Genomic DNA, 26461 nt, shown 5'->3' on the forward strand with positions numbered 1-26461 from the left:
AAGAATTTCTAAGAGTGCAAGAGAAAAGATAACTCTATAATTGAAGCTGAAATGAATTAAGACAGTAATATTTGAACTGAGTGACTGCAGAGCAAGTCACAAAGGGTCTGACATCACAACTGTATTTCACAGTGCTCCCCCAACCAGAGGACAAAATATGTAACACTGAAATAGGAGTAAAAGTGTACTTAAGTTTGGATAAATCTTAAATGTATGCCCCATACAAGATATGAAACTGATCTTTTCTCAGTTTTTCACTTAGCTGAGTAAAAAAACTCCTCTTTCATTTTTCACTTAGTTTTCCTCTCACATATTTCTGTATTTGGACATAATAAAAAAGTTTTCAGTCTTCATGAAAGAAACATTTATTTTGATCTTGTGTTCCCAAGGCAATTTTCTGTAAGATTTAAATTTTTAAGTTTATTCAAACCCACAAAAGCAAAACAATTTAAAGCACTATTTTGAATATGTTCATTGTTATAACTTATGGAAATATTACCTCCGCCTCTGTTAATAAATAAATAAAATTTATTTATTTATTTATTTATTAAAAATTTATTTATTTTAAACCCATAGTTGTGTTTTTGTAATACTGAGTCTTGTTGCAGTAAGTCCAAATTCAATTACTGGCCAAAATATGGGTGAGGGCTGTAGTACAAGTTTTCCTGAAAGATAGGATAGAATCATGCATTTTGTTAACTTACTAACATTTATTTTACTTTTCAAAAAATTAATGAAAATCTGTAATAGAATTATTTTCAAAGAACAATTACAGGTCCATTTACCAAAAAAGAATAGAATTTAACTCTCTCTCTTCAGAAAACTAGCTAAAATAATTATTAACATTCAAACTGCATAAAGACTAAAAGTGTTTGAAAGTAAAATTTTAACTTTATAACATCCTCCACACTGCTGACATATTCATATAGCACTAGAAAAATATTTTTGAACTTTATTGAATAAATGGTGCAATAACTGTCTTAGTAAAGGAATACACCAACCAGCTACATCCAAATACCACAAACAGGTTTAGCACACAACTACTAATTGCATTTTCACTTGAAACTACTGTGCACAGCACTTGAAACACTTTGTATTTAAAAGACACTATGGAATGTGTAATCAGCGAGGATAATATATCTTCATTGTCCAAATTATTAGTGCTATTAATTATGATAAGTTCATCAAATTTGAATTTATTAAAGAAAGCTTAAAAAATCTATTGTCTTCAATAAAAATATTTAATAAAAGTGTTACAAATGCTGTAACCTCTCTGAACTGGTGACTGAAAAGATGTGGAACTACATGCCATTCCAGCTTATATGCATGGGAAGCTTCAAGTCCATTTTGTTCTCATCAGCAAACATACCCCTCCTTTAGATACTCGTTCCATCCATTCCACCAAAGCAACACAGAATAATTATCAATTGATCATGCACGAGTTAGAAATGAACAAGCATAGTTTCATTTAACATTCTGTGCTAATACCACCCCACTCTCTTTGATACGATTTATGTACAAATTCATTTATTTACAGAAAAGGTACCCACCTAGCCCTTCGTAAGCAACCAATACTGCGAATTCTGCATCTGCTTCAAAGAACCAGAATGAATGCTAGCTAAAACTGCACAAGTCAAAACAGTATAAATATACAAAAGTACACACAGATGAAGTTTTCATCTGTACATAATATAAATATAAATCCAGTTTGAGGAATCACTGTCAGTGGAGTAACTTAATATTCATTTATAATTTAATGTTTCTGCACATTTGATAGAGACGTTAGTCAGCACCAGTGGTAGACAATAGTCCTGATACAGGCTTTGAAGGTCACCCTTACCTGTCCTTCTGTTCTGTCTAGGAAAAGCAGTTGGAAAACATTGATGTTGAAAAAAATTAAAGAATAAAAAAAAATAATAGTAAAAAACCCAACACCACCCAGAAGAAACACCAACAAACCACTCAACTCAGGAGGTGGATTTTCCATAGCCTTTCAAGGACACCAGTTATTTTTTTTCTATCCTAAATGTTCCTAGCTGAATCCTTTCTGCTACAGTTTTAAAAAGATGTCTAACTATTCTCTAACATAAAGGATAGTTTCTTTGTTTCCTTTCGCAAGACCTTTTTGTCCACTTCCCCTACACTAAAGTAACACTCTTACAGTCTTCTCCTCCCAGGTCATATTTTCCTTAACCTTTCCTTTCCTTCTGATCTCAAGAACCCTCATCTTTGCAAAGAGCAATGTAATAAAATGTGATACTTTTTTTTATGCAGATGAAATTTTAATTACCTGGCAATTTCTTACACATGAAATTCCAGGTCAGATACCTGGAAGCATTCAAAGTTATGCTTTCCTTCTCATAATGCCATTGTTGTCTTATCCACACTGTGACCAAGTCCTACGCTTGAGAGAGCCCTATTAAAATATTTTAACACAAATTATATTCTCTAGAGTATTGTAACTGCTGAGAGTGCCACCTGCATATGTAATTTATATACTCTTCATACCAGAAAATGAACCTTGCAAGTCTATCTTTTCAGTAAGATGTAACCAATCTATTTACGTTTATTACTCTTTATTTGTATCCATTTGACAACACTTGAATGAAGTACTTATTGCCCTAATTTGCATATATGAAGGTCAACTTGAACAGTTTGGCTTTCTTAACTCAATATATATCACATCAACTGATTGTTTTCCTTGCCCACAAGGCACACTGACCTGGCAAAGGAGGAAGTTTTACATTATCTGCTCTTGATAAAAGAAACCTCTCAGTTTGCTCAAACTTAACACTTTGAGACATTTTTAGTGCTTACAAGTAAACAAGGGGTTTTTTTCCCCAGGAACAGAAGTTCAGTTAACTGGTGTATTTAAAAAAATAACAACCAAAAAAAACCCCAAAAAACCAACCCCCTCCCAAAAAAAACCACAAAACCAAACCAAAGTAAACAATACAAAGCAAAACAAAAAACAAAACCAACAATAATAAGAACAAAACAAAACCAACCAAACAAAACCCAACAAACAAATTCATACTACAACTTACAACTTCATTCTACCCAATTTTAAGCAGGTTCCAAGTTAGGAAGGAAGTTATTTGGAGTAGGTGGATGATTTAGATGTTAATTAAACATAAGGAACCAGGGTAAGTGTACTTCAAATTCTGGACAAATATCAAAGTTGGGATGAACCTGAGCTCGCCTACCTTACCCAAACTCCTTGAACTTTGTCTACCATCCCTATGTTCTCAAAAGGTAATTATTAAAAGACTGAATCACTTCATTTTAAAGTTTTTCAAAAGTCTCTTGTTCCAATAATTTGAAAACTTAAGTCCCTTGATAATTGTTGCTTCTTTTTAATCAAGTTTGGTATTATTTACTCTTCATTTCAGAATCCAACTAATTCTGTTGGGAGAAATTACAGTTTTAACATTATTCACTTAATCATCATAGAATCATAGAATACTCTCAGCTGGAAGGGACCCACAATGATCATTGAAGTCCAACTCCTGGCCCTACACAGCACAACTCCAAGAATCTCACCACTTTCTTGAATTCTATTTAGTACATTTTGCTGCTTTGCACTTTCCTAATAATAAACCATTATTTTTCATTCCCAAGCATTGACTCACTATCAGAAATACCACAAGAACTTATCATACATGTGCATTCAGAATTTTCAGTATTTAAAATGTCAACATACATTATAACCTCTTTCTAAGACTGTTGTAAAAGCTATGTCCTTCTGTACTTCCTTTCCCAGTAAACACCTAGTTTGACATATTTGTTGCTAGTAAAACACTGTCTTTGGCTAATTTTGTTAGATAATCCTAGAAGGAAGGGAAACAAAAGACTTTTCTGTTTATTTTTAACAGCTTAGTGATTGTTTCAAATCTTGGTCCACAGCAATGCAAATCACAATAATACTCTTTTGTGATTTCGTTCCTCTGTACTCAGCAGATATCTCCTACTGTACTGTGGACTGAGCACCCCAGATTATTTTTAAGAAATCTCACCTTATTTCTGCCTGTCATCTATTATTCTTAAACAAACTTTGCCTTTCAAAACTATCAAAATTTCAAACCTGAAATATATTCTACTGAATGCCAGCCATGTCAGTTTATAAGTTTCCGTTATAGATCACAAAAATTTAAGTCTTGTCTTCTAAATTGGGGTGAAATGTACTGTTATTACAGCAGTTTCAAACCTTCACATACAGCATTCTCAACTCTCATTCCTTTCCTCTCAGAACAGACCATTGTGTATAGATGTGTTTATAAAGGAGAACAACTTTTCACGTAAATTGAGATGTTGCTTAATTCCCTTATACAGAAGCAGAGACAACCAGGCCTTTTCAGACCAACACATTTTCTTTGTCTTCTCAGTTTCCAGTTCTCTCAAGTATCTTAAAGAACTTTTCTCATCTTTATAGTGCACTATGTATATTCTCCTTAAAAAGAAATTTCCTCCCTAGACAAAATTTACTTTGAATCACTTACAAGCTTTTTCTCCTTAATCCTTTAGCAATATTGCCCACCTGCCATCCCTCCACATCCATGTCACCCACAAGATATTTAATTCCCCTTAGTTTAAATTTATATTAACTGCAAAAGTAACTATCCTTCAGTAGTAGAAGTACAGGGTAAAAAAAAAGAGGAAAAAACCCAAACACAACAAACCACAAGACGTAAGATATCTGGAAATAAGCATGAAAAATGTAATAGAATAATTCATTTGGAAGAGACCTACAACCACCATCTTGTCCAACTGCATGACCAATTCAGGGCTGAACAAGTTAAAGCAAGCTAAGGTCATTGTCCAAATGCATCTTAAACACAGACAGGCTTGGGGACATCAACCACCTCTCTAGGAAGTCTGTTACAGTGTTTGACCTACCTCTTAATAAATAAATATTTCCTAATTTCAAATCTGAACCTCCCCTGACACAGCTTTGAGCCATTCCCACATGCTCTGTCACTGGATATCAGGAAGAGAGATTAGCACCTCTCTCTCTCTTCTTCCCCTCTTCAGGAGGCTGCAGAGAGCAATGAAGTCGCCCCTCAATCTCTTTTTCTCCAAACTAGACAAGCCCAAAGTCCTCATAGGACACCATGCCTTCCAGCCCTTTCACCAGCTTTGCTGCTCTCCTCTGGACACATTCAAGTACCTTAATAATATTTTTAAATTGTGGGGCCAGAACTGCACACAAAATCAAGGTGAGGCCAAAATAATGCCAAATACAGCAGGAATTAGATAATGGGAATTTTAATACTGATCCCAAAAAAGAAACTGTCATTTTATTACAAACTAATGTGACCGGCATACCAGAGGGAAAATATCAACAAAATTACATCTTTCAACTTCCTTCATTTCAGTTAAAGAACAGGATTCAGTACTAAAGACCAACACAAAACATTTTTATTTCTGAAATAATTTCTTTCAGCTCTTACTTTGGCTTCTGTTCATAGATGTAACAGATTTTTGGTGTTTATACTCATTCACCCAAGACCAAAACAAAAGTTAATTAAGAAAAAATACCCAGAACCCTGTTTATATCAACTTGTTCTGTTGATATAGAAAAGCATCAATATATTGATATCTATACAAGTGCCACTATAATTGAAAAACACTGTCATCTAACTATTCATGGATGGGTTTTTTTAATTGTCTGAGAGTCACAAACTTATTTACAGTTTTTCTAGTCTGTTTTCTTTAGCACAGAGATTAGAATATGTACTTGAAATTAAGTTACTGTTTTGAGACCAATTAAATCCATTAGGACATGTAGCTGATGAACATATTGTCATTTTTCCACTTTTCTTTCCTAAAGACAATTGACTGTAGCAAATCTGTAAATCTGAAAGGACTTAATTAGTGTCCAGGGACAGTTTAGTGGCATTTAATTAACAGAGAGACCATGATTACTTTAAGGGGGAAAAAAGTAACCAGCCTCTCATTATATCCTGCTAGGAGGTTTTTTGGTTTTGGTTTGGGTTTTTTTGGTGGGAGGGGAGTTTGGTTGGGGTTTTTTGGGTTGCTGGGGGGTTTTTTGTTTCTTTATTTGCTTTTTAACATGAAATCCTACTTAAAAGGAATATACTTTTCCATTTAAAATTATTAAAGTAAGCAATATTTATCTTTTTTATGAAGAAAAGTGCTTTAGAGCCTCATTAAATTTTTTTTGCCTGTACAACAGATGGGCTATATCAAAAAAAAATCTTGAGAGACAAAAAAAAAAAAAGAAATTTAATCATAGAAGGAAGCAGAATGTGGTCATTATTTAAGGCAAAAAAAAAATTAAAATTATAAAAATGAGTGCACTACTATTAAAACAGAGGTCCACAAAAAAAAGACTCACACGTTTCTAATTCCCTGAAAGAGAAACTCATCAACTAGTGCCAAAATACCTACTCCATAAAATACTACAAGGGCAGAGGTTTTATTACAGTATTAAAACCTTTGTCCATTCTATGTTCATTTTTATTTCTGTTATCATATCCCCATTGTAAAAAACTGCATCTCTTCTTACCAAGACAAGGTAGAATTAACCTTTCTAGTTTATTCATCTACTTCATCTTAGTTGTACAATCTTGAGTCTTCCTTATTACACTGTACTCAACCTGATCTTTTCTCACTCCACTGTTATTGATCGTATCCCTCTAGAAGTTTCTCTGTATCTATTTCAGCATGGCACAACCTCTATTTTCTCCTGTGGCAAGTTATCTTGCATTCCTCATTACAGACTCCTGAACACAAGGCAGGTCTGACCAGCACAGAACAACCCAGTATTCTGAGGCTCAGTCTGACATGAGGAGCAATAGCTGTAATACATAGATTCATCTTCTCTGACTTAGCCACTTCTGTTTCATAAAGCTTGGGGCAGGGTCTAGTTGCTACCCATAGTGCATTATAAACAACTTGTGTCTTTTCTCAAATTAAGAGTGAGATGTACAGCAACTCCTCTACTGAGAATACAGGGAGGATACTTAGATGAGGGACACAACACACTAATACCTATTCTTAGTAGTAATCTCTCAGACTATTACCAAGGGAGACTGGGATTCCAAATTTTCTCTCTTATTTCAAATTGGATTCTAAACAAGCACTGACTTCCCTGTACCACCTTCATACCACACAGTCTCAAATCAAATTAGATCCAGACCAAAAACAAATGTCTATTTCAAACATTTCACAGAACTATAAAATCATTTGGGTTGGAAGGAACCTTAAACATCATCTAGTTACAACCTGGTACCCACAGGCAGGGACACCTCATATTAATTTTTTGAAGGCAGCTACTCTGTGCATTAAAAAGCACAAAAAAACCAGTATGGAAGACTGCATCTACACTTACGTGGATCAGTCACATAAATGGCTTTCCTTCATACAAGATAGAAACCTGGGCAATTGCATAGAGCTGGACACAATGGTGCTGTTCAGGGGCAGCTGAATTGTCCACTTGGAGTATTGGTCTCTAGCATACCTCTGGGCGAGACACTAGAGATAACCTGGGCTTTTACTGGCTGCAGAGTGTCAAATAACCACACAGCTTTTACCATTTGTTTTTATTCTATAAGATATATACCATACAGAAGGGATGTGGAACATGGACACATTTTTTTTTAGAATGCTTTGAAGCAGATGAGATATATCACCTTTATTATTGCAAATCTTTAACAATTCCTTAGAGAATTTATAAAACTGAGCCCTGACATTTAAAGATATAAAGAAATTTTTAGAAATAAAAGTAATTAAATAGATAAACAAATGTATGCATTCCCTCAGAGTCAACCTACAATCTTGCAGGACTTTGGCACATGGGCAAGCCCTCATAATTTATTGGAGAGCTATCCAGACCTAGTTTAGGCATGTTTTATAATTTTCTTCCTCTCTGTAACAAAAGTATGAACTCCCCTTGTATCCATGTTTACAATAGTAACAGAAATACATAAAGAAAATCTGAACCTCACAAAAAATATTCTTTTTAACAATTAAATTATCACTGAAGTTGCTATACCAATATATTATTGTCTTGATCAGGATGCCCTTTGGGGAATTGTCCATTCAGATAAAGGAAATCCATAGCTCTAAAATCATCATAAAATAAGGCTATATTATCATCCTAAACAACCTTTCGATAAAGGCATGTAAAGTGTGGGGGATTAAAAGAGAAACAAAGGAGAGGGAATTAAGAATTATATCCATCTTACATTATGGAATCACTGACCAAATGGGAGAAACAGACATAAACAGTGATAAATGCTTTGTCTTCACTGTCTTCATTTTAATAACTTGAGATTAAATCTTAAATGATACAAGTCATCCAACACAGTTTCGAAAATCTTAGTTGAAACATCATATTCAGCTCCGGTTCTAGACTCGCAACTGAATATTTTTCTTATCCTATGACAGGAGACAACCTCTTCCTCAGGTCAAGCAACTACTTCCTTTCAAAAGGTTCTTCTCCCCTGCCTCAAAACACACAAGGTTGCACTTGAACTCCAGCAGATATAAAATCCACTTCTTTAAGACTGACAGTTTCTCATAGCTAAGAGTTGTTCCTATATGTGCTTCAAAGGCAAGTGATGCTGTGGACTTCCCAGTAGTGTCATTTGCTCTTGAAGTCCTGGAATTATCCATAGGAGATACTACTAACAAAGAGAAGTTGACAGTCTTTAAAAAGTAGAGTTTAAATTCATTTACAGCAAACACCGGAAGAAAAGAGAGAGGATAACCTTTTTAAAACGGATTAATTTTTTCTGCCTCTTCAGACAGAAATAGATTTCAAGGAAAAAAATCATGTTGTAGATGGGATTACTGTTTATCCATGGGAACCACCAGTATCATAATATGAAGGGCGTGACTACTCCAGAAATAAATATAATTTTAAAACTAATATATCCTGGAATAATTCTTTATACTTTTTAAATAGACTAAATAACTCAATCTACTAATTCATTGTGAAATTTATTTAAAATTTGTCCTAAAATAGATTATGTTTGGAGGTTTTTCTCTCTTAAATATTAACAGTAATAACAAGTAGAACAAGAAAACAATATATACAAGAAATACTTCTTTTTCATCTTCATTCCCATTTCTCTTTATGTCCTGGCTTCAAAACATACTTTATGAGAACACATCTATCAAGGCTGTTAACGACATATCTCTGGACATGGAGAGACCATTAAACATGAAATTTTTTTTTTTGGTTACTTTTTTTTGGACACTTTTTTTTTGGGCAGAAGAGAATTACTTAAAATTATTGAGCAAAGCAGTTTCAAAGTATTAAAACGTGAATTTTCTAACTGAATTGGCTGTTTTAAGAGGTAGCCTGTTCTTGAAAAAATAGTTCGCCTCTAAATGATTTTAATCAAGTTGAAGTATTTCCAATTTATGTAAAACTAAGTCAATAACTCTGTCACCACAACTCACTTTTTTCTATCATCATATGATTAAAATTTGAGGCTTTAACTTCCTTTCCTATTTCACAACAATAATACAAAAATTTTTTTTAAAAAGAGAGAGCAAAAATGAAACAAACTACATGTTGCTTATCTTAAGTCTATAAAGCTAAACTTTAAATCAAAAGTTTGATTACCTGAGACTTTTGGTAATATCAGCCAACAAACTTCTAGTGAGGCAGCCTCTAAACTTCACTGCCTTACATTTTTTTAAAAGGCATAAAGAAAAAATCAGTTATAAAGATTTTTATGTACTGTCTTCTCTGCTTCCTCCTCACTTTTTGGTAGCTATACATGTATCTTATCTGAGCTTGAACAGCAAGCGTTCCGTCCTGCTGTAGTAATCCTGTATATCTAGCAGAGTTAGCCTTCCCTACAGGTAGCTTCATGTTGTTTCTTGATCTTATTTTTTTTATTTCAGATTTGGATAGATAGTAGCAGCATGTAATGAGCACATCAACAGCCTTCCAGTTCAATGAACCATGAGAAGAATTGGACGCTCACTATGCTCTTTTCCTGACAATGACAGATCAACCAGCATGGAAGAAGTTAGCAGCATTTCCAATAAGATTAAATATATCCTCTTTGGCCAAGACCCTTCCTCGTATCTTCCATTTTCCTCTTAACCGAGGTCTTCCTTCTGACCACCACTAGACCTCAAATGAAATTTCAGTTTTATAGCATTTTTCAAAGGTGTAACTGTCAAGGCAAGACAGAAGGGCAAAACAAATTTTAGGGTGACCAAGGGAAAGGTAATAAACTAGTATATTTCTGCTGGAAAGTCAGGAGCTCACTTTTAACTCTTGTAACTCATCTGCAAAACATGCCTCCAAACTTCCTTTTGTTCCAATTGCTAGGAGCTGAAACCAGGGTTCCTTCTTTCCTTCTACCTGAAAAAGCAGATACTAAAATTCCGAACAAATATGGCATCTGTTTTTGAACTTAACCAACAACAGAAGCAGCACCAGAAATTAGGTTTTCTATTTCACTGGGCACACTAGTGTATCTTTCAAGTTAATATATTTTTCTTCCAAGTTTGAGTTTTAAGTAAAATCAAAAGACATAGCTGTTAGCAACTGTTAAGACACTGCAGAAAACACAGATAGAGTGTGACCAATTTATTGACAGCTGTGAGCTCAAACACACAGAATTTAGCAACTGAAGCATACTTATGAGAATACTTATGCTAATAAGTCCACATTATTTGTTATACACTGCCTCACCAGTAAAATTCTTGCAAATTAGTTAAGATTTCTTAAGTTATGAAATATGAGTAGTGACACTCTTCCTCCCTCTCTTTGTGTGTCTGTGAATATATCTGCACACAGTCTAATACTTTGGCCTTACCAGTGCTGTCATCATAAACAACAGTAACTGTTTTCCACTTGAAGAACTGCACAAGGTCAAGGATGGCACGGCTGAGTGAAGAGAAATCCGGATAGAGGCTGACATAGAAGGAGTCCTTGTTGTCAGACACTTGATGTTTCCAGCGGGTCTGGATATGTGGAACTCCCAAAGCATTGCAGATGGATTGCACAGCATTAGCTGAGGAGCTATGAGATGGTCCGAAGATGGCTGCCACTCCAAGGGACAGCTGATCGCAGGCTGAAGAGGAGACAGAAGTCTGTCAATGATGAGAGGAAAAAAGGCAGTGTGCCAGAAGGTATTGCACAATTCACATTAAACAAAAGGCACTCCATGAAATATAACTGTCTTATTGACAGAGCTCCCTTCTAGTGTAGCACTTTCACTTACACATTTCAACTTTGGAATACACTTCCAAGTTTTCACTTCAAACTGATGAATATCGACTTTTAACATCTAAATAGTGCTCAGCTATGTTTGAAAAAGCACTTCTGTCTCAGTAGAAGTCACAAAGGAGAGCAATTGTGTGTCTTTTAAAAAGCACTGATTAAAAAAAGAGGTTTATGCTTAGCTGCATCTTACATTTGGAAAAGGGTCAAATAGGACAGTATCCTAATCTAGGTTGTTTAAATGTTAACTTCTTCCTCAATCAATCAACATTACTTCTACTGAGGTCCTAATTACTCAGAAATTTTACATGTGAAGTAACTTCTAGTTAATTATTAGGCACAGGGTTAATTTCATTGAAATGGACATTTGAATTTCTGTATCTGAAAGTAAGCATGTTGACTAGTACAGTTTAAGGACCAACATTTTCCCGAAAATTAAACTGCCATCTGTTAGTGAAAAAAATTCAGTGTCCCTTCTCAAAAACTGGAAATGCTCAGTTTTGATGTACTTGTACGAGTATATAAAACTGGCCCTGAGAGTCACTGACATGATACTGCTGTATTCAAGTGGTTCAGCTTCCTGTTCTTTGATGCAGGGTGGTCCTACCTAAATTGTTCATTAGCAGTCTCTGGTCTGTGTTATCTCCCACAGCATACTCCACTATCATCTTGTCGAATTTTAGTTAGGATACGCCAAAAAGAAGGCAGGAAAAAATAGTCAATACTGAAGACCAGAGTTTTGTCCAATGCCCTGCTCCTATGTCATTCATTACCATAGGCATAACTTTTACGAGCATGCAGCTCTGAAAAACAGACTCTGTCTTCTAGGAAAACAACTCATTTGGTAGAGAGAAGTAATGAAAACCAAACTAGACATGAGTATTTGTATGGGGTTTGATTAATTCTGTTACTCCACCATCAATGCTCCTGACAGCTGAGGAAACAAGCAGTAGAAACACATCTTGCTGCATTGCTTTCCTCATCAATTCAAAATTAATTGTTTTGTTGTGCACATTCTTTTCAATTTGATGAAAATATTCCTAAGTCTTTCAAGTGCATTCCAGAAACTATGCTGGCACACCTTCTTATTGCTGCAGAACACCGGTGGTTTAAATAAACTTGTCAGACACACAGGATCTTCATTGCTATTCGGTGTGTTGCCTAAATGACTAGCTCAATAAAAAAACATTTATGCTAATATTGCCCTTCCTAAGAGTAATCAACAAGCTTTATGCAAATGTCAGTAAATGGGATCACTAACAACAGCAATAGCTACCAGATGGCTTTTCAATGGATTTTTTTTCCTCTTTCTAAGATTTGAATAATGCTTTCACACGTGATTTAATATGGCACTAGCTGTATCAGACGCATACCAATTTTCCTAGCACATTGAGGGGTATTTTGTTGCATTTACATTATCCTTCACTAAAACAGTAGCTTGGAAATATCATCTTGCCTTCAGGTTGCTTTTTCATATAGTACCTTTAAAAATCCATTAATAAGTCATCTATATTCAACTTCAAAAGTATATGTTAATAAGAGGTCTAAACAGGCTATTTTTGATGCAGAGCCTGCCTGCTCACTAATGGACATGATAATGAACCACAAAAATGAGTCAAATGCTTAAACATCATTGTTAAAATTCTGCTTTGGATCCATCATAATAAAATGAACCATTTTGTGTTAACCTTTAGTCTTTGATTCTGAACTAAAGCACCTGTGAGCACAAATGCAGTTGTCTGTATTGTGAATTGATGATGCAAAAAGCTATTAGCAGTGGAAGATTACACAGATTTTGTTATAGCCTGACCAGTTACAAATAAAGTGTTGCATTCTCATCCAAGATGCAAGTGGAAAAAAATAATATATGCAATCCATTCAATTTATCTAATCAATAGCATGTTGCCATTCTAACTTCAGCTATTATAGTCTATGTTGCTAAGAATTAGCAACATAATATTAGGGCTAGCAAACCCCAAATGAAGGCTAAAAGTAGTTGCATTTTCTCAGGAAAGAGTTAAAGAATTAAAGAGCTTAGGAGAAATTTCTCTGCTCTCTACATCCTCCCTCAGGAATGGGGAGAAACTGCCCCATTAGATTTCACAAGTCAGCATGTGCAGGAGTCAGGACGCAGTTGAATTTGGAAGGTGAGAAGGCAAGGCAAATGAAAGAAACAGATTTAAGAATCAGCCCGTTATACACTGTTGGCTGAGATGGAAAGGAAAGAGTAGTCTCTCTCAAAACCTGCTTTAATCCATCATCCAAAATAACTCAAAGATACACTATTACAATAAGTATTTTTGCCTCTTTCTTCTACCATACACGCTACCCTGCAAAGAAACTGTCTTGCTAAGCATAAATATTTTGTCTATAATTTTTCATAAATCAAAGCATCTTTCAATGACCACACTGTATTTCTATACAAATAAGGATACTCTCTTTTCATGCCTAACAAGTCTCTATATTTGAATTATTTGTCAAATAAGCAGATAAAACAGGTTAGCAAGATTAAGTCTGTTGACCTGTTATAGTAAAAGAGAAAAAAATTCCCCTTAAGTTCTAAACTGAATATTTAATCAGTATTAAATTCCACTTTTAAGACATCTTTCATGTACATTCATCATGACACAGGAGCTTTCCCTTATGTATAATTTCTAATGTTGTATCAAATGTTTTCACTCTTCTTAGCCCACTATAACACCAAAAATCCCTTATTGTATAAAGCTTCCTGTCTTCAGTGCTTGGGAGAGACATGTTGGGACCAGACCACTTGGCAGATTTAGGCTAGAAACCTGCCATAAGTAACACCAATTGGATGCTGGCCTTCAATTCTTTCACCCTTCTTATTTTCTCTTTACATATAACATCCATATGAAATTTGCTCTTCAATTTATAAAAAAATGTTTTTAAAGAGCATTTAATACAATGCAAAATTCAGTCCTACTGAGTTTTGACAGGAAGCTTCATATTTTCTTCCATAAATACATACTGAACTTTTTGGTGTTTGCACTTTTTAGGATACAGCAATGATGCAGAAACTTGTCCCTGACTTAAATGTAAAGCAATCTGAAAATTTGGCTTTTTTTGAGAATCAAAGATTTTAAAATTTAGGAAAAGTATTCAAAATTATTTTAACTTTTAATTCTTCTGTAAACATATCATTTACTTTTAGGAGAAAAGAGGTTAACTCAGACCGAGACATGTCCCTGATAGTGATAGGCTTAAGAATAGACTTAATATTAGGCTTAGTTTTATGCCATGCTGATATAAGCTGCACAAAATTACAACTACTACTTCCCTTTTGAAGTCCACGCATGATTAACTATATAAAGGCATTTGTGAAGATGTACTTAAAATGATTGAATGTTAAAATTGAATCCCAGGTTCAGCAGAATTTGGGGGAACTTGGCATTTTGCTGGATAAAGTCTGGAGATAGTGTTTTCTCACTCCAGAGGAGCTGATCTCAGAAACATCCAAGTCACAATGTTCAGCAAAATTTATTTCAGATTTTAAATATTTAAGGCAATAGATTTTAGATAGGGTCAGTGGGAGCAAAAGTGGCAGTGTACTGTCAAACGGTTACCACTACAACCTTTAATAAAGCAGCTCTTTAATGTCAGCAGCAATAATGTCACAGTCTCATTGCACATGGCTTCGTTGGATAGACATTTTTTCAGGTAAGTAAACTGAATCCTAGTTCTTCATTAAAAAAATTAATTATGCAAAAGGTTACCTTTTTTGGATGCTTCAAAACTGTCATAGAGATTTATCTTTTGTGTGTCGTATGTTAATGTGGTGTTTGGCAGAAGAGTTCTGTTTCTGTTGATTGTGTTCACAGCAAATCTGAAGGCTAATTCTTCTGCTCCCATTGGACCAGATTCCACACACTCAAAAATGCCTCCTGGTAGAGGGACAAAGACAAAAGAAAAAAAAATTAGTAAGCAAAAAGGGCATAAAATAACATCTTTAATCATCTTTTTGGAAAAGATCCATCAGCCTGAAATATTTAATTTAATAAACCTGATACAGTGTAACTCATGATTTTTATGAGCTTTGAGTCAGACAATAAATAAACCAGCAAAAATTAGGACTTACTTTGAAGAAACCCTGTTCGTTTTTTTCCATACAATACTCATTTTAGCATTGTGAATTGAAAAAATCTACCTTTATACATTAAACACAAAATTTAGAAGAAAAACAGGAGAGAGATGAAGGGTATTTAATTATTACATAGCTACTATTACTAAAGTTACTATTTTATACAGCTAAACTTGAAATGAATACATTTGCCCCTTTCAGATCTTTCACAACCTATGTGTGTGTGGCAGATGGAAAGGAGACTTCTGGATTCTGACTTTCTACTTATAATACATGAATAATGAATGACAGTTCACTGGAAAAAAAACATACAAAGGAGCATGGAGCTGGGATGCCTCAAATTGCCTCCAGAAATCAAAATTATATTTTAGCATGACTGTTCGATTGAACTGATAAATATGTTGAGCAAAAAGTTCAGATTTTGCTCTTTTGCCCTGAACTGCATGTAGATGCTAACTTCATTGTCAGTAAATACAGGAATCCTGCATAACCTCCATTCTGCAATGAAACCATCCCACATACGGCATGCTACCAATATATGTAGGATAAGCCCCAAGCAACAAAGAATTTCTAGAACACTTCTGAGCCAACCTTAATCATAAATGAAACAAATATGTTTGTGACACAGTGCTGCACTTCAGCTTTTCTCATTGAGATATCATTGCCCATGGAATGTAAATTTATACATACTTTGGGGTAGTATAATTTATTCTTGGATCTGGAAAGGACAAGGGTATTGTGACAATAAACATAATTTGAAGATATGTCCTTACGATGGTGACATGGAATGCCTCTAAAATGACCAGCATCCTTGCAGTCTCTTCAGCCCTCATGCTAACAGCCATCTGGCAATACTGAGAGACAGACAATGGCCATCGTCTCAGGATCACTAATTACAAGCCAAGCATTGTGCCTCTGAAAGAAATAATACTCATTCACTCTCTCCTACCTTGTATTTATTCATTTCCAATGTTGCCACTTGGACTTGAACTGCCCAAAAAAAATTTATTCAAGACCGCTACTTTCCCAGAAAGAAGCTCTCAGAATCTGAATATCCAGCGACTGGATCAAACTGAACTTCAAAAACTGCAGTCAGTTTGTAAAAGGTCTTGTGAGTAACCAAGCAGATAAACTGTTGGTAAAGCAAAAAGTTGTGTATTTAGTATTTACTGATAATATTAAATATAAAAGGCTTTTCATTTTGCAAATCTCCTGCCTCTTGCAACCCATTTCTCACTACAGAATTGAGGGGTTAACCTTTTTTTGCTGCGGATAAGCCTTTTAATTTCTGGCAAGAGCCATAGGAGCAGATGCTCATATAATACTACTTTAACAGCACAAGCCTTAACCACTGAGATAAGATGTTACTAATAATTATTTAAGCATTAGTCATTTCAAACTGGAAAAGAGGCAATGATGGGAAAGGCAGACTCTTAAGAAAAAATTAAAAATCTAGGGAAATCCAAACTGATTGAGCATAGAATATACACACACACACACACATATATATATATATAAATAATCAGTAACCAATATTTACAAAACTGGAGGAGCTAAAGCTAAAGAAACTTAGATAATTTTCAAGTAAATATATAAGCCTCGTACAATTTAAAACTGAAAAGAATGACCATGTTTATTCGCACAATAATGGAATATGAACATGAAAGGCAACCTACTGCTTTTGAAGTTAATGGGAGTGCTCTGTTCAGGGAAATATATTCTAATAGACAAGATTATGTGCTGCTAAGACTTATAGAATCTAAACATTGCCATTCAAATGGTGACATATGGGAGGATAGTATTTTGATTTGGGGAAAATATTTAAAAATTGTTGCAGGAATTTAAAAATTATTAGTAAATTATAAGTGTAGATATTCAGAGAAAATAAAAAGACATTTCCATAAACAAAATTAAAATTAAGATAGATTTCACAGGTTTTTCAAAGACATCTGAAGGGCAGTTATTCAAATATATTTGAATAAACCAGTATCATACAAACAATTACAAAAAAAATATTATATCCTAAGATAAAATGCCTCAATAAAAAGAAATAAACATTACAGTATCTTTCTCCTCCTGAAGTTTTTACAATGGAAGATTTCTTCCGTAATTTCAATGTGTCTGAAGCTCAAGACAATCTTCCTTCTTTATTCTTGCATTTTTCATTATTCTGATTTCTAAATCCTCGGGACAGGGACTTCCATGTCAAGAATGCAGGCACTACTTCCAGCATAAAAAAAATAAAAAATGAAATTTTATTTTGACCTTGCATATCTAGGTAACTCCTAATGTTAGTGGCAGTCCACCATATAGTAAGACAATTTTTTGAAGATGGTATATCCTGTGAGTGGCCATGATATGTAACTGCCCACACGCACCATTCAGTGGTTTCTTCCCTCACTCACTGACTTATTCTCCGTCCCTGTGATAGAAAAAACCAAACCTGGCATCATGTGATCTGTTTGTTTTGGGGTATATTTCCATTTCTAAGGAAAAGAGAAGTAGAATAACCTGTTTCTGTTGGTCTATGATTAGGATATTTTGCTCGGAGGAAAGAAAACATCTTCTGCTCCCGAATGTTTTCATATTTTACACTAGGTAGACACTGAAATTAAAAATAAGAACCCTAGAGGAATATAAATTAGACCATATATTTGAAGTTTCCTGACTATTTTCTAACCTGTAAGTTGTAAGAAATCCACTAGGTTCCTTTAATTTCAGTTTAGTAAAATATATAGTAAAATATTTCGGATGCTGGCAGATTCACCTTAACCTTCACACTAAGAGACTCAAATCAACTGATTCTCAAAAGTGCTCCATGTCCTACTAATTTTCAAAATGTCTGAAAATGCCAGGTTCCTCAGTAGTGAATACAGCTTTGGCCAACCTGATACAGCACACAGGGCAGCACCATTGTTTAATTGAATGTCTAAACAGTTTAAATTGAACTCGCCCACTAAGCAGAGCAGGAGCTTAGACAGACACACGTCTGCGTTCTGAGTATCAGAACATATTAAAAAAACAGTTCCTCATTCTCCAGATGGAGAAACCTTGTAAGTGTGCTTGGAAGTCTGTGTATTAGATGTTTCCAGGATGCTCAGCAAAGAGACACAAATGAGTTCAAGCCTTGACAAGAATGAGAAGTTTTAAATTGTGCTTTTCCATTGCTGCACAAGAAATAGAAACTTATTCAGTAACTTTTAACTAACTATTTTGTTCCTATATTTGTTACGGAGTATGTATATAACAGCAAAAAAACCCCAACTTTGAGAATTTTAAAGACAATGTCACACAAATCCACTGGCTTAATACTGGGAGACAAGCCATTAATTACATCTCACTTTTTTAAAAAATGGAAAGGAAAATAAAATAATTGGCTTTCCAGTTCAGATATACTCAATTATGAAGGGATATTGGTATCCTGAAGCTGCCATAGCATATCCTGTCATGTTGTTCCCTCCCAAGCAGGCTGTTCTTTACTGCTGCTTTACTTTTTATTCAGGACAGCCTTATTAGTAATCAAATTGAGGAATGCACGGCAAGCCTTCAGCTAAGCAGACTGAAGAGTCATAAGTCTTGCCATTGGTATGTGGACAAGCAGCCAAACCAATTCCTATCTCTCTCTAACAGCTCAAAAAATGCAGGTGTTGGGATTTGGGGTTTTTTAAACAGAGTTTATAGACCCATGATAGGCAGAAATATTAGTTCTCAGACACAACCAGCAGCACATCCTGGAGGAATAGGCTGCAATTCCACTTCTACCTCAAAACAGAGAGAGAAAACGTAAAAGCAGTAAAAAAAATATATAAGTAAGTCTTAACTTGTTTCAGTGGTCTCATATATGGCTTCTTCATTTACAGTGTTAATGATAAGGCAGTTTGTCTCTGCCCTATAATAGTGACACCAGGGAATATGGGATCACGCATCTACAGCTCAATCTGCAGCCCATGAAGTTTTATAGGCTGTGTACAGTAGGTGACTGCTGTATAGATGAGCACTTCCAATTTTTACTGTCACAATAACCACTTAGATAAAGCTCACCCGATTTTTAGGATGGATCAACACCTGAAGAATCATAATAATGAGGAATATTTCAGACATACCAATCCAAGCCAGATAAGCAAGAGCAATTGAAAAATATTCTCTAAATACTGCATCTTTGAAGTGACACCTGGGATAATTCAAATTTCCTGTTAAGGTTGATATGAAAGAACTGCTTTTAGTGTACCTGAAATCCACTAGGATTTTTCATTAGCTGTCTCTATTGAACAAAATATTTATATGACCAAGTTCTTTTACCATAACAAATAGGAAAAAGTCAATAACCAATGTAATACTGATATGATAACAGTTTCTTCAGAAACAAAAACCATTGGAAAAAAAAAATAGTAATATTTTACCAAAAAGGATATAATGTAGATGTCCTTACTATTTTCCAAGGAAACAGAAAATCTAAAATAGTTTATAATTATGAAAGTCCAAAAAAATTTGTCCTGAAATTGTTCAAATGAAAAAGTCTGCATTTTCCTTCAAAAAACTGTAGTAGAATTGACATTTGTTTTTTACAAGTCATCCTGGTTTTCCCCAGTTTTCAAATAATTTTCTTAAACACAAAATCCAGAGGAAAAAAAAGTCAGCTTGCTACATGTCTTGGCGAAAATTATTCCCCCCCAAAAAATGTTCCTGCTCTAAAGTACCTAATTTCACAAATAATAGGTTAACCCTCTGAATGATTCAATTTTCCATTTCTATTCCGCAACAGGGCCCCCTTGGAAGATCACTATCTTGTGTATTTTGTATTATCGTCTCCATGTAACATCTGACAAAACCCAGCAGAAAGTACAAAACTGCTTAACTGCACAAACCACTAGATAACTAAAAGTTCCAGAATAAGTTATTAGGAAATCTCTGCTCCTCTTACATGTACAGAACTTTTGAAATAGTGTCATAGCATGAAATCTGAGCTACTGTTACCTACTTGAAAAAATCCTCATTCAAGCGAGCTTCAAAAGTATCCAAGTAGGACTCCAAACAAGCTAATAGCTTATCTGGCTAATATTAAATCAAAGAATTTCTCCTTTGTTTCCAGAACAGTCACAGTCACCTGTTTGTTTCATTAGAAATGAATGCTATCTAATTGCAGCTTCAGGCTATTTTGCAGTCTGTGCCCTCTGAAAAATTAAACCCTTAAACATGTAACAGAAGGCCACATTACCTCAGATCATAATCTATCAAATCAGGCGAAATGAAGCTTACAGACTACTTGAAATTACTTAGTCTAAAATAACTGCTTTTAATAATATTGCAAATGTATGAACTATTCACACAAAATTAAAACTTCCATGGTTTTTAAATGTGGAACCAGGATACAAAAATTAAAAAATCATTCACACATAACATTTTTCACATTAACAAAGTTATGGAAAATGTAACATTAATCTTAATTTTATTTTTAACTGTGATTTCCTTGAATGGAGATATAAAATTAAGTTTCTTTTTTTCTAATATCAAACCAAGTGGATAGAGGTCTTGCACATACACACACTACTTATTAATAGCTATACATTTTTTAACATCAAGCCATATTATCAACATGCACCAATCTGCACAAATTTACTGACAGTTATGAAGATCTTTATTAATATGTTATAAAAACTAGCATCTGTCACATGTGACATGAACACTATTTTTTAATGATATACTAACTCTTTAAACATAGTAATGTAAACCTCTCTCTTAGGTAACATTAAAAATGGGACTGAGAGCCTGAACAAAAATTGATATTAAAGCCCAATAATATTTCTTCCCATCATTTTACTTCGAAAGCATACAAATATATTTAAATTTTAATACTAAATTTATATTAAGTTCTATAGGAACTTTGAATCTAAGATAATTATGTTGCTCAGATCTAATCCTGATGTGACAAACAGAAACCTCTTTTTTTTATTATTTCACATTCAGAAAACATGAACTCTCAGACAGGTTTTGTTTAATTAGATGGAAAATTTGGGAGAAAGGAGTAACTGCTATCTGTGATAAACAACTTTTTAAAAAACTGTTTCAAGACAGAATGCAAGCAATTCTATCTGGTATTATACAATTAAAATATATGCTATATCTGACATGTTCCAATTTTGAAACTGGCCATTTGGTAATCAGAGCCAGTGATTGTGCAAGGAGGTACTACATGGAGAAGACAATAAGTCAAAAGTACATTACTGAGAGCTCAGAGGATGGTATTACACTACAGACATTTACAGAGACGGAACTGATGGCTTTTTGGAAGTGCGAATGGACTACACTTCTCCAACAGAGGTATAGCCAGAAGGCAGTGAAGAGGCTCATCCAAAACACCCAGTATCACTGACATGGCATGTGTGGTACTGCAAGGAGTGGGCATGGTAGGTGCTGAGCTACAGTGACTGATCGAGGCTGCTGGCTGAAGGCATTTCGGCCCTAACCAAGTGTGCTATTCACTGTACTGATAATCCTCTTTCAGGTCCTGTTATGGATTTGAAAGCTATAGAGGCAGTTCAAAGAACTCCTTAAAGGTTGATAGCTTAAACTTGTGCTTCCTATAAATACAGAACAAAATTACATCTTAGCCATTTCTGTCTGGAACAGGATTTAAGAAATTGAATCACTTTCAGACAAGATGTTAAAAATTAATGAAAAATTTTCTTCTTTACAATGTTTTCCATAAAGTAATGTAGTTTATGGAATTATAGATTTAGAATAAAGTAATGTGAATCTGAACCATACCATGTTTTTATTACTTCTTTTCAAAATTGTATTGAAAGCTTTCTGAATCTCACAACAGGAAAAATTGAAAAGGATTACTTGACAAAGAAAATGCTGGTTATTTGATTTTGAAGCTGGTTTTATGTGGGTAAGGCACTGCGGAAAAAGACAGCACCCTTCAAAAAGACAGCATCCATTCTGAGTGCACATAGGGTTTGGAGGAAGGAAGCAGGATCTGGAATTTTAGGGGTTTACTTTAATTGCTACTGATTTCCTCCACTATATTGGACAAGAAGCTTTTCTTAAAAATAAATATTTCATCCCAAAACATCTCGACATTGCAATACAGGCACAATTATTGTAAAATCTAACATGTTTTGAAATAAGATACAATTTCTGTTAAAGGCATTCATGGAATCAGTGTATGAAGGCATGATCATGGGATCCTGCAAATTTTGCACTATAAAAACTATTAACTTCAGCATCTAAGTTATATTTGAATTGATATTTTAGTGTAGTTGCATGAAACTGACAACTTTAAGGCATGTCAAAATCCTTTTAGGATTTGAATTATCCACTAATTTAATACAAATAAAACTGTATCTTTTCTGATTGTGCAATAAAGAACAGGCTAAATAATCAGTCAATGTTAGGTTTATGTTGCTAATGTTAAATAACAAAAGATGGAGTTTGGTTTGTTTTTCTTAAATGTAAGGAAATAATAAGGAGTCATATGAGGACATAGTAACTGTGGATCTCATTTGAACAAAAGTTTCCTTACCTTATAAAACTGGTGAAAAATGATTTAAAAGCTAAGTACATACAAATGATAAGTATCTTCAAAATTGTTTTAAATGTAACTGGAATTCTACCATCTTCAAGTCAGATGTGACAAACAACTCACATCAGAATCTTCCCTTTCATCAGCATGGTTCCAAATATGCTTAGAAAATAAATAAATAAAATACAGCTTTAAAAGATATTACTAGGCTGAAATACGCATTATACTTATAAAATACCTCTTTTGATAGCATCTCTATGACTGTCACTCCTCTCAGTCAGAATACCAATAGAGCACGAGTAAAGATGACAGATAAAATAACAATACCTGAACACATTCTTCTACAGTTTTAGAATCTACTATCCATAAGATTTCTTCCTACTTCAAGGGATGTACATTAGCTTTCTCTGACATGCTAAGCAATGTATTACAGAATACACTTGATAATATCAATGTAATTATCACACTCACATAATAATTAGCCTCTCATGATTCACAGTAACAAAAGGAAACAAAATACTAAATTAAGTCTGACTACAAAAGTGGCCTCAGGAGATTTTACTAAAACGTGCTTTTCCTTACTTTGAGTAACAAAATGTTTTGAACTGCCTTAAAAAAACATGTTTGTTTCTTTCCCTTTTTTTTTTTCTAGAGACAGTCAATACCCAGATGAAAAGCTTCTAAGTATCCATGAAGAAAACTTTTTTCTCCAAAACTTCTTTAAATGAGATAATACGCAAACTTAAATGCCTAAATTTTACAGAAATAGTCTTACACTGGCCGTTATGAAAGTTTTATGTCTGCTTATAGGCTACTTGCTAGGCATTTACCATCTTCTAACTTTCCTACTTATAAGTCTAAAGATAAATCATAAACCATTTCATTTCATTCTAGAAAGAGTCATAAAATGTATTAAAACAGTGACACAACCAGTCCTCTAACCTCATCATACAAACCATAGAAAAAGGCTAACAATATTGCATCAGGACAGGATTTCTATTTTCCATTATGCTGCATGCTATTTGTCTTCTTAAATGTTAGTTTGTGTCTGGAATCACATTTGAAAAGCCAAACCATACACAGACAGCGAACGAAATTGTATCCAGGTTTTCACTTGCTTTTAAAATAAAAGTGGCTCACTTATAAGAAATAAGTTAACATTAAAAAAGTAAACGTATTTTGAACTTAACTCCTACAATGTTGTGCTAAATAATACTAATATGTCCACATGCAAAAGCTGGAGAAAAATGTGGAGATTTTTTGTTTCGGTTTGGGTTTTTGTTCTGGGGGGGTTTTTTTCAGTTTTGCTTTAATAAGATAAAAGAGAGTAGGGACAGAATGTCAAATTTTACCACAATTTTTCAAGCAGAGTTTAGGAAAGCCACATATCTAATTTCTCCAAAGAAATTCACAGAGACCATGGTTAGACAGTTACCACAAATCACTTCAAAATTCCTGGAAAACAGAAGGGTTTTCAGGAACTAAAGACATCCAAGCAGGTAGAGATTATACTTCTTATACTGCATTATAAGAAGCTCATGCTTGGATCTCTCAACATATAAAGATTAAACAGAAAAGGGCTTAAACTTCATAAAAGTCAGAAGACTCTTAATTAGTAAAAGCTAAATGTGCAGCTTACATGGAAAGACAACTTCAATGAAATATACTGCTTGTGATCATGTGGGTTTTGGGTTTTTTTTTTTTTCAAAAGTCTTGTTAAAGCATTTGCCTATAAAACAGCAAACAAATTCCATTATACACAGTGTTCAGAACGATGTCCTACCCAGCAGACAGCACACTTACACGCAACATAATTTTCGACTTTTACTGAAGATAGGCTGCCGCACAGGAATTTTCAGTTTGCAAGATCTAAAAAAACAAGAGCAAGCCTGAAATGATCATATATTTCTGTGTGCCTCTGCTAGTTATAAAAGAGGAGCCAGCCCATGATTTCTAGATTATTTGCTTCTTATCCAATCAATTTCTTGTAGAAAATGCTTAAATAGGAGGGAAATTCAGGGCCAGGACTCAGGTTTTCTTCATGAGTAATCAACAGTCCCAGCCTTTAGCTTCCAACTTGCTTTCTTACTTAATTCTTTGATTCCTGCCACAATACCAGTGCACCTTAACAGACTGGTGTCATATGGTCAGGTCTCCTTCTGCTTGCCCTTTCTGGTTAGGTAATTTCTAATGCATCTTCAACTTCAAATATCAGCATGTGCTAGCCAGGAGTACCTTCAGGGTCAAATCCCAGTTATCCAGATAATTTGACTCATTCTGCTAAGACCAAGCAGACAATTTAAAGGAAAAAACCAAACAGTGCAAGATCTAGAAAATGAGTATCACAAAATACGCAATTTTTTTCTATAGGAAAAGAAAACTAAACAAATTCTCACACTTGAGCCTATATAAATCCTGAAAATAAATAAGGTCCTTTTCCTCTTTCCAAAAATATAAAGGAACAAAAACTTTCTTAAAATTATTCACAAAAGCTTGAAATTGCAAAACATTGTAAAAAATCCATTTCATTCTTAAAATAAGAATACTCAATGTCATGACTTTGGACATTAAAGAAAGCCAATAAAAAGTTCATTTGCAGTCACAAAAGACTAAAATTTGAATCCTGCAAATGGATAAACAAAAAAAAAGCCTGACCTATGGCCTACCAAATGCTGTGACCACCATTAAAGTAAGTGAAATTTTAGTATCTGGATCCCTGTGCAGAATCTTCTTCAGAAATTAAATATTTAAATAGTTATCACCAGCTTTAGGATGACTTTTTTTATTTTAGTGCTTAATATTCAAATGTTTAGGAGTTTGTAGATACTTAAGTGATTTTAGCAAGTTCAAAAACTGTATTTTCATATTTTTCTTCCTTCTCTCAAGAATTCCACGCAGAGCATCATTCAGTAACCTGAAACAGTTCTTATTTTCTAATTTATTCAAGGGGAAAAAAAAAAGGACCTAAAAACCTATCTAGACTGTATATAAAAAAATATACATATGTATGTATATATGCACACATATACATCTGTGTAACAAATGCAGAGCACCAATATCATTCTATGAGTGGTATGAACTATAAATATGAACAATCCCTATTTTTATGCTTGTATAAAGTGAGAAAAAAATATTTCAGTTATTTTTATATTTCAGGAAAATGCTTTCCAATCTTTCGTTTGCTGCATCATGTTTGCCTTACTTAGTAGTAATTCATTACTACTTCCTACTGCTGCTGTATTACAATGTATTAACTGGAACTGTTTATTGTTTCCATTTTGCCCTTAGACCTATTGAAACATAGATTTTCTTCAGTACTGCTTGAGGGATTTTTGCTTCTTTTCAAGGTGTTTTCTGACTGTATTACAATTGAACAGTTGGAAATCACTGCTATGGAAATGCTATGAAATTCCAGGAAAATTTATAATAGTCATAAAAGATTAAAAACAACAACAACAACAAAAGAAAACCCTTCAAAATCAGACTGATGGATGAGTTTTAAATGTGACAAATGCAGTTAAAATAACTAATGTTTCTCTTCAGTACTCAAATGTTCAGTTTCCAAAACTGTTTACATTAGAGAGTTGCTTAGAAATTAAGTCGTTATCTTTTCATCTTAGCA

At 34.1% G+C, this 26461-nt stretch overlaps 1 protein-coding gene across 8 annotated transcripts in view; it reads right to left on the reverse strand.

Annotated features, from left to right (window-relative positions):
- The window catches only part of GRIK2 (glutamate ionotropic receptor kainate type subunit 2), a 366191-nt gene that overhangs the window by 233408 nt on the left and 106322 nt on the right, over positions 1 to 26461 (reverse strand). For 7 of the 8 annotated variants that reach the window (XR_005604049.1, XM_039568102.1, XM_039568100.1 and 4 more), the window contains 2 exons: positions 14950 to 15117; positions 10809 to 11066 (listed from right to left, as the gene is read on the reverse strand). Coding sequence is in view for 7 of the 8 variants with exons in the window: in XM_039568102.1 (XP_039424036.1) it covers positions 10809 to 11066; positions 14950 to 15117 (426 nt within the window). In the remaining variant the exon portion in view is untranslated. Of the gene's footprint in view, positions 1 to 10808; positions 11086 to 14949; positions 15118 to 26461 lie in introns of those variants that run through there. The other variant, XM_010403535.3, reaches the window with a different exon arrangement.

This window comes from Corvus cornix, chromosome 3 (assembly GCF_000738735.6).
Source record: "Corvus cornix cornix isolate S_Up_H32 chromosome 3, ASM73873v5, whole genome shotgun sequence".
NCBI classification, from domain to species: domain Eukaryota; kingdom Metazoa; phylum Chordata; class Aves; order Passeriformes; family Corvidae; genus Corvus; species Corvus cornix.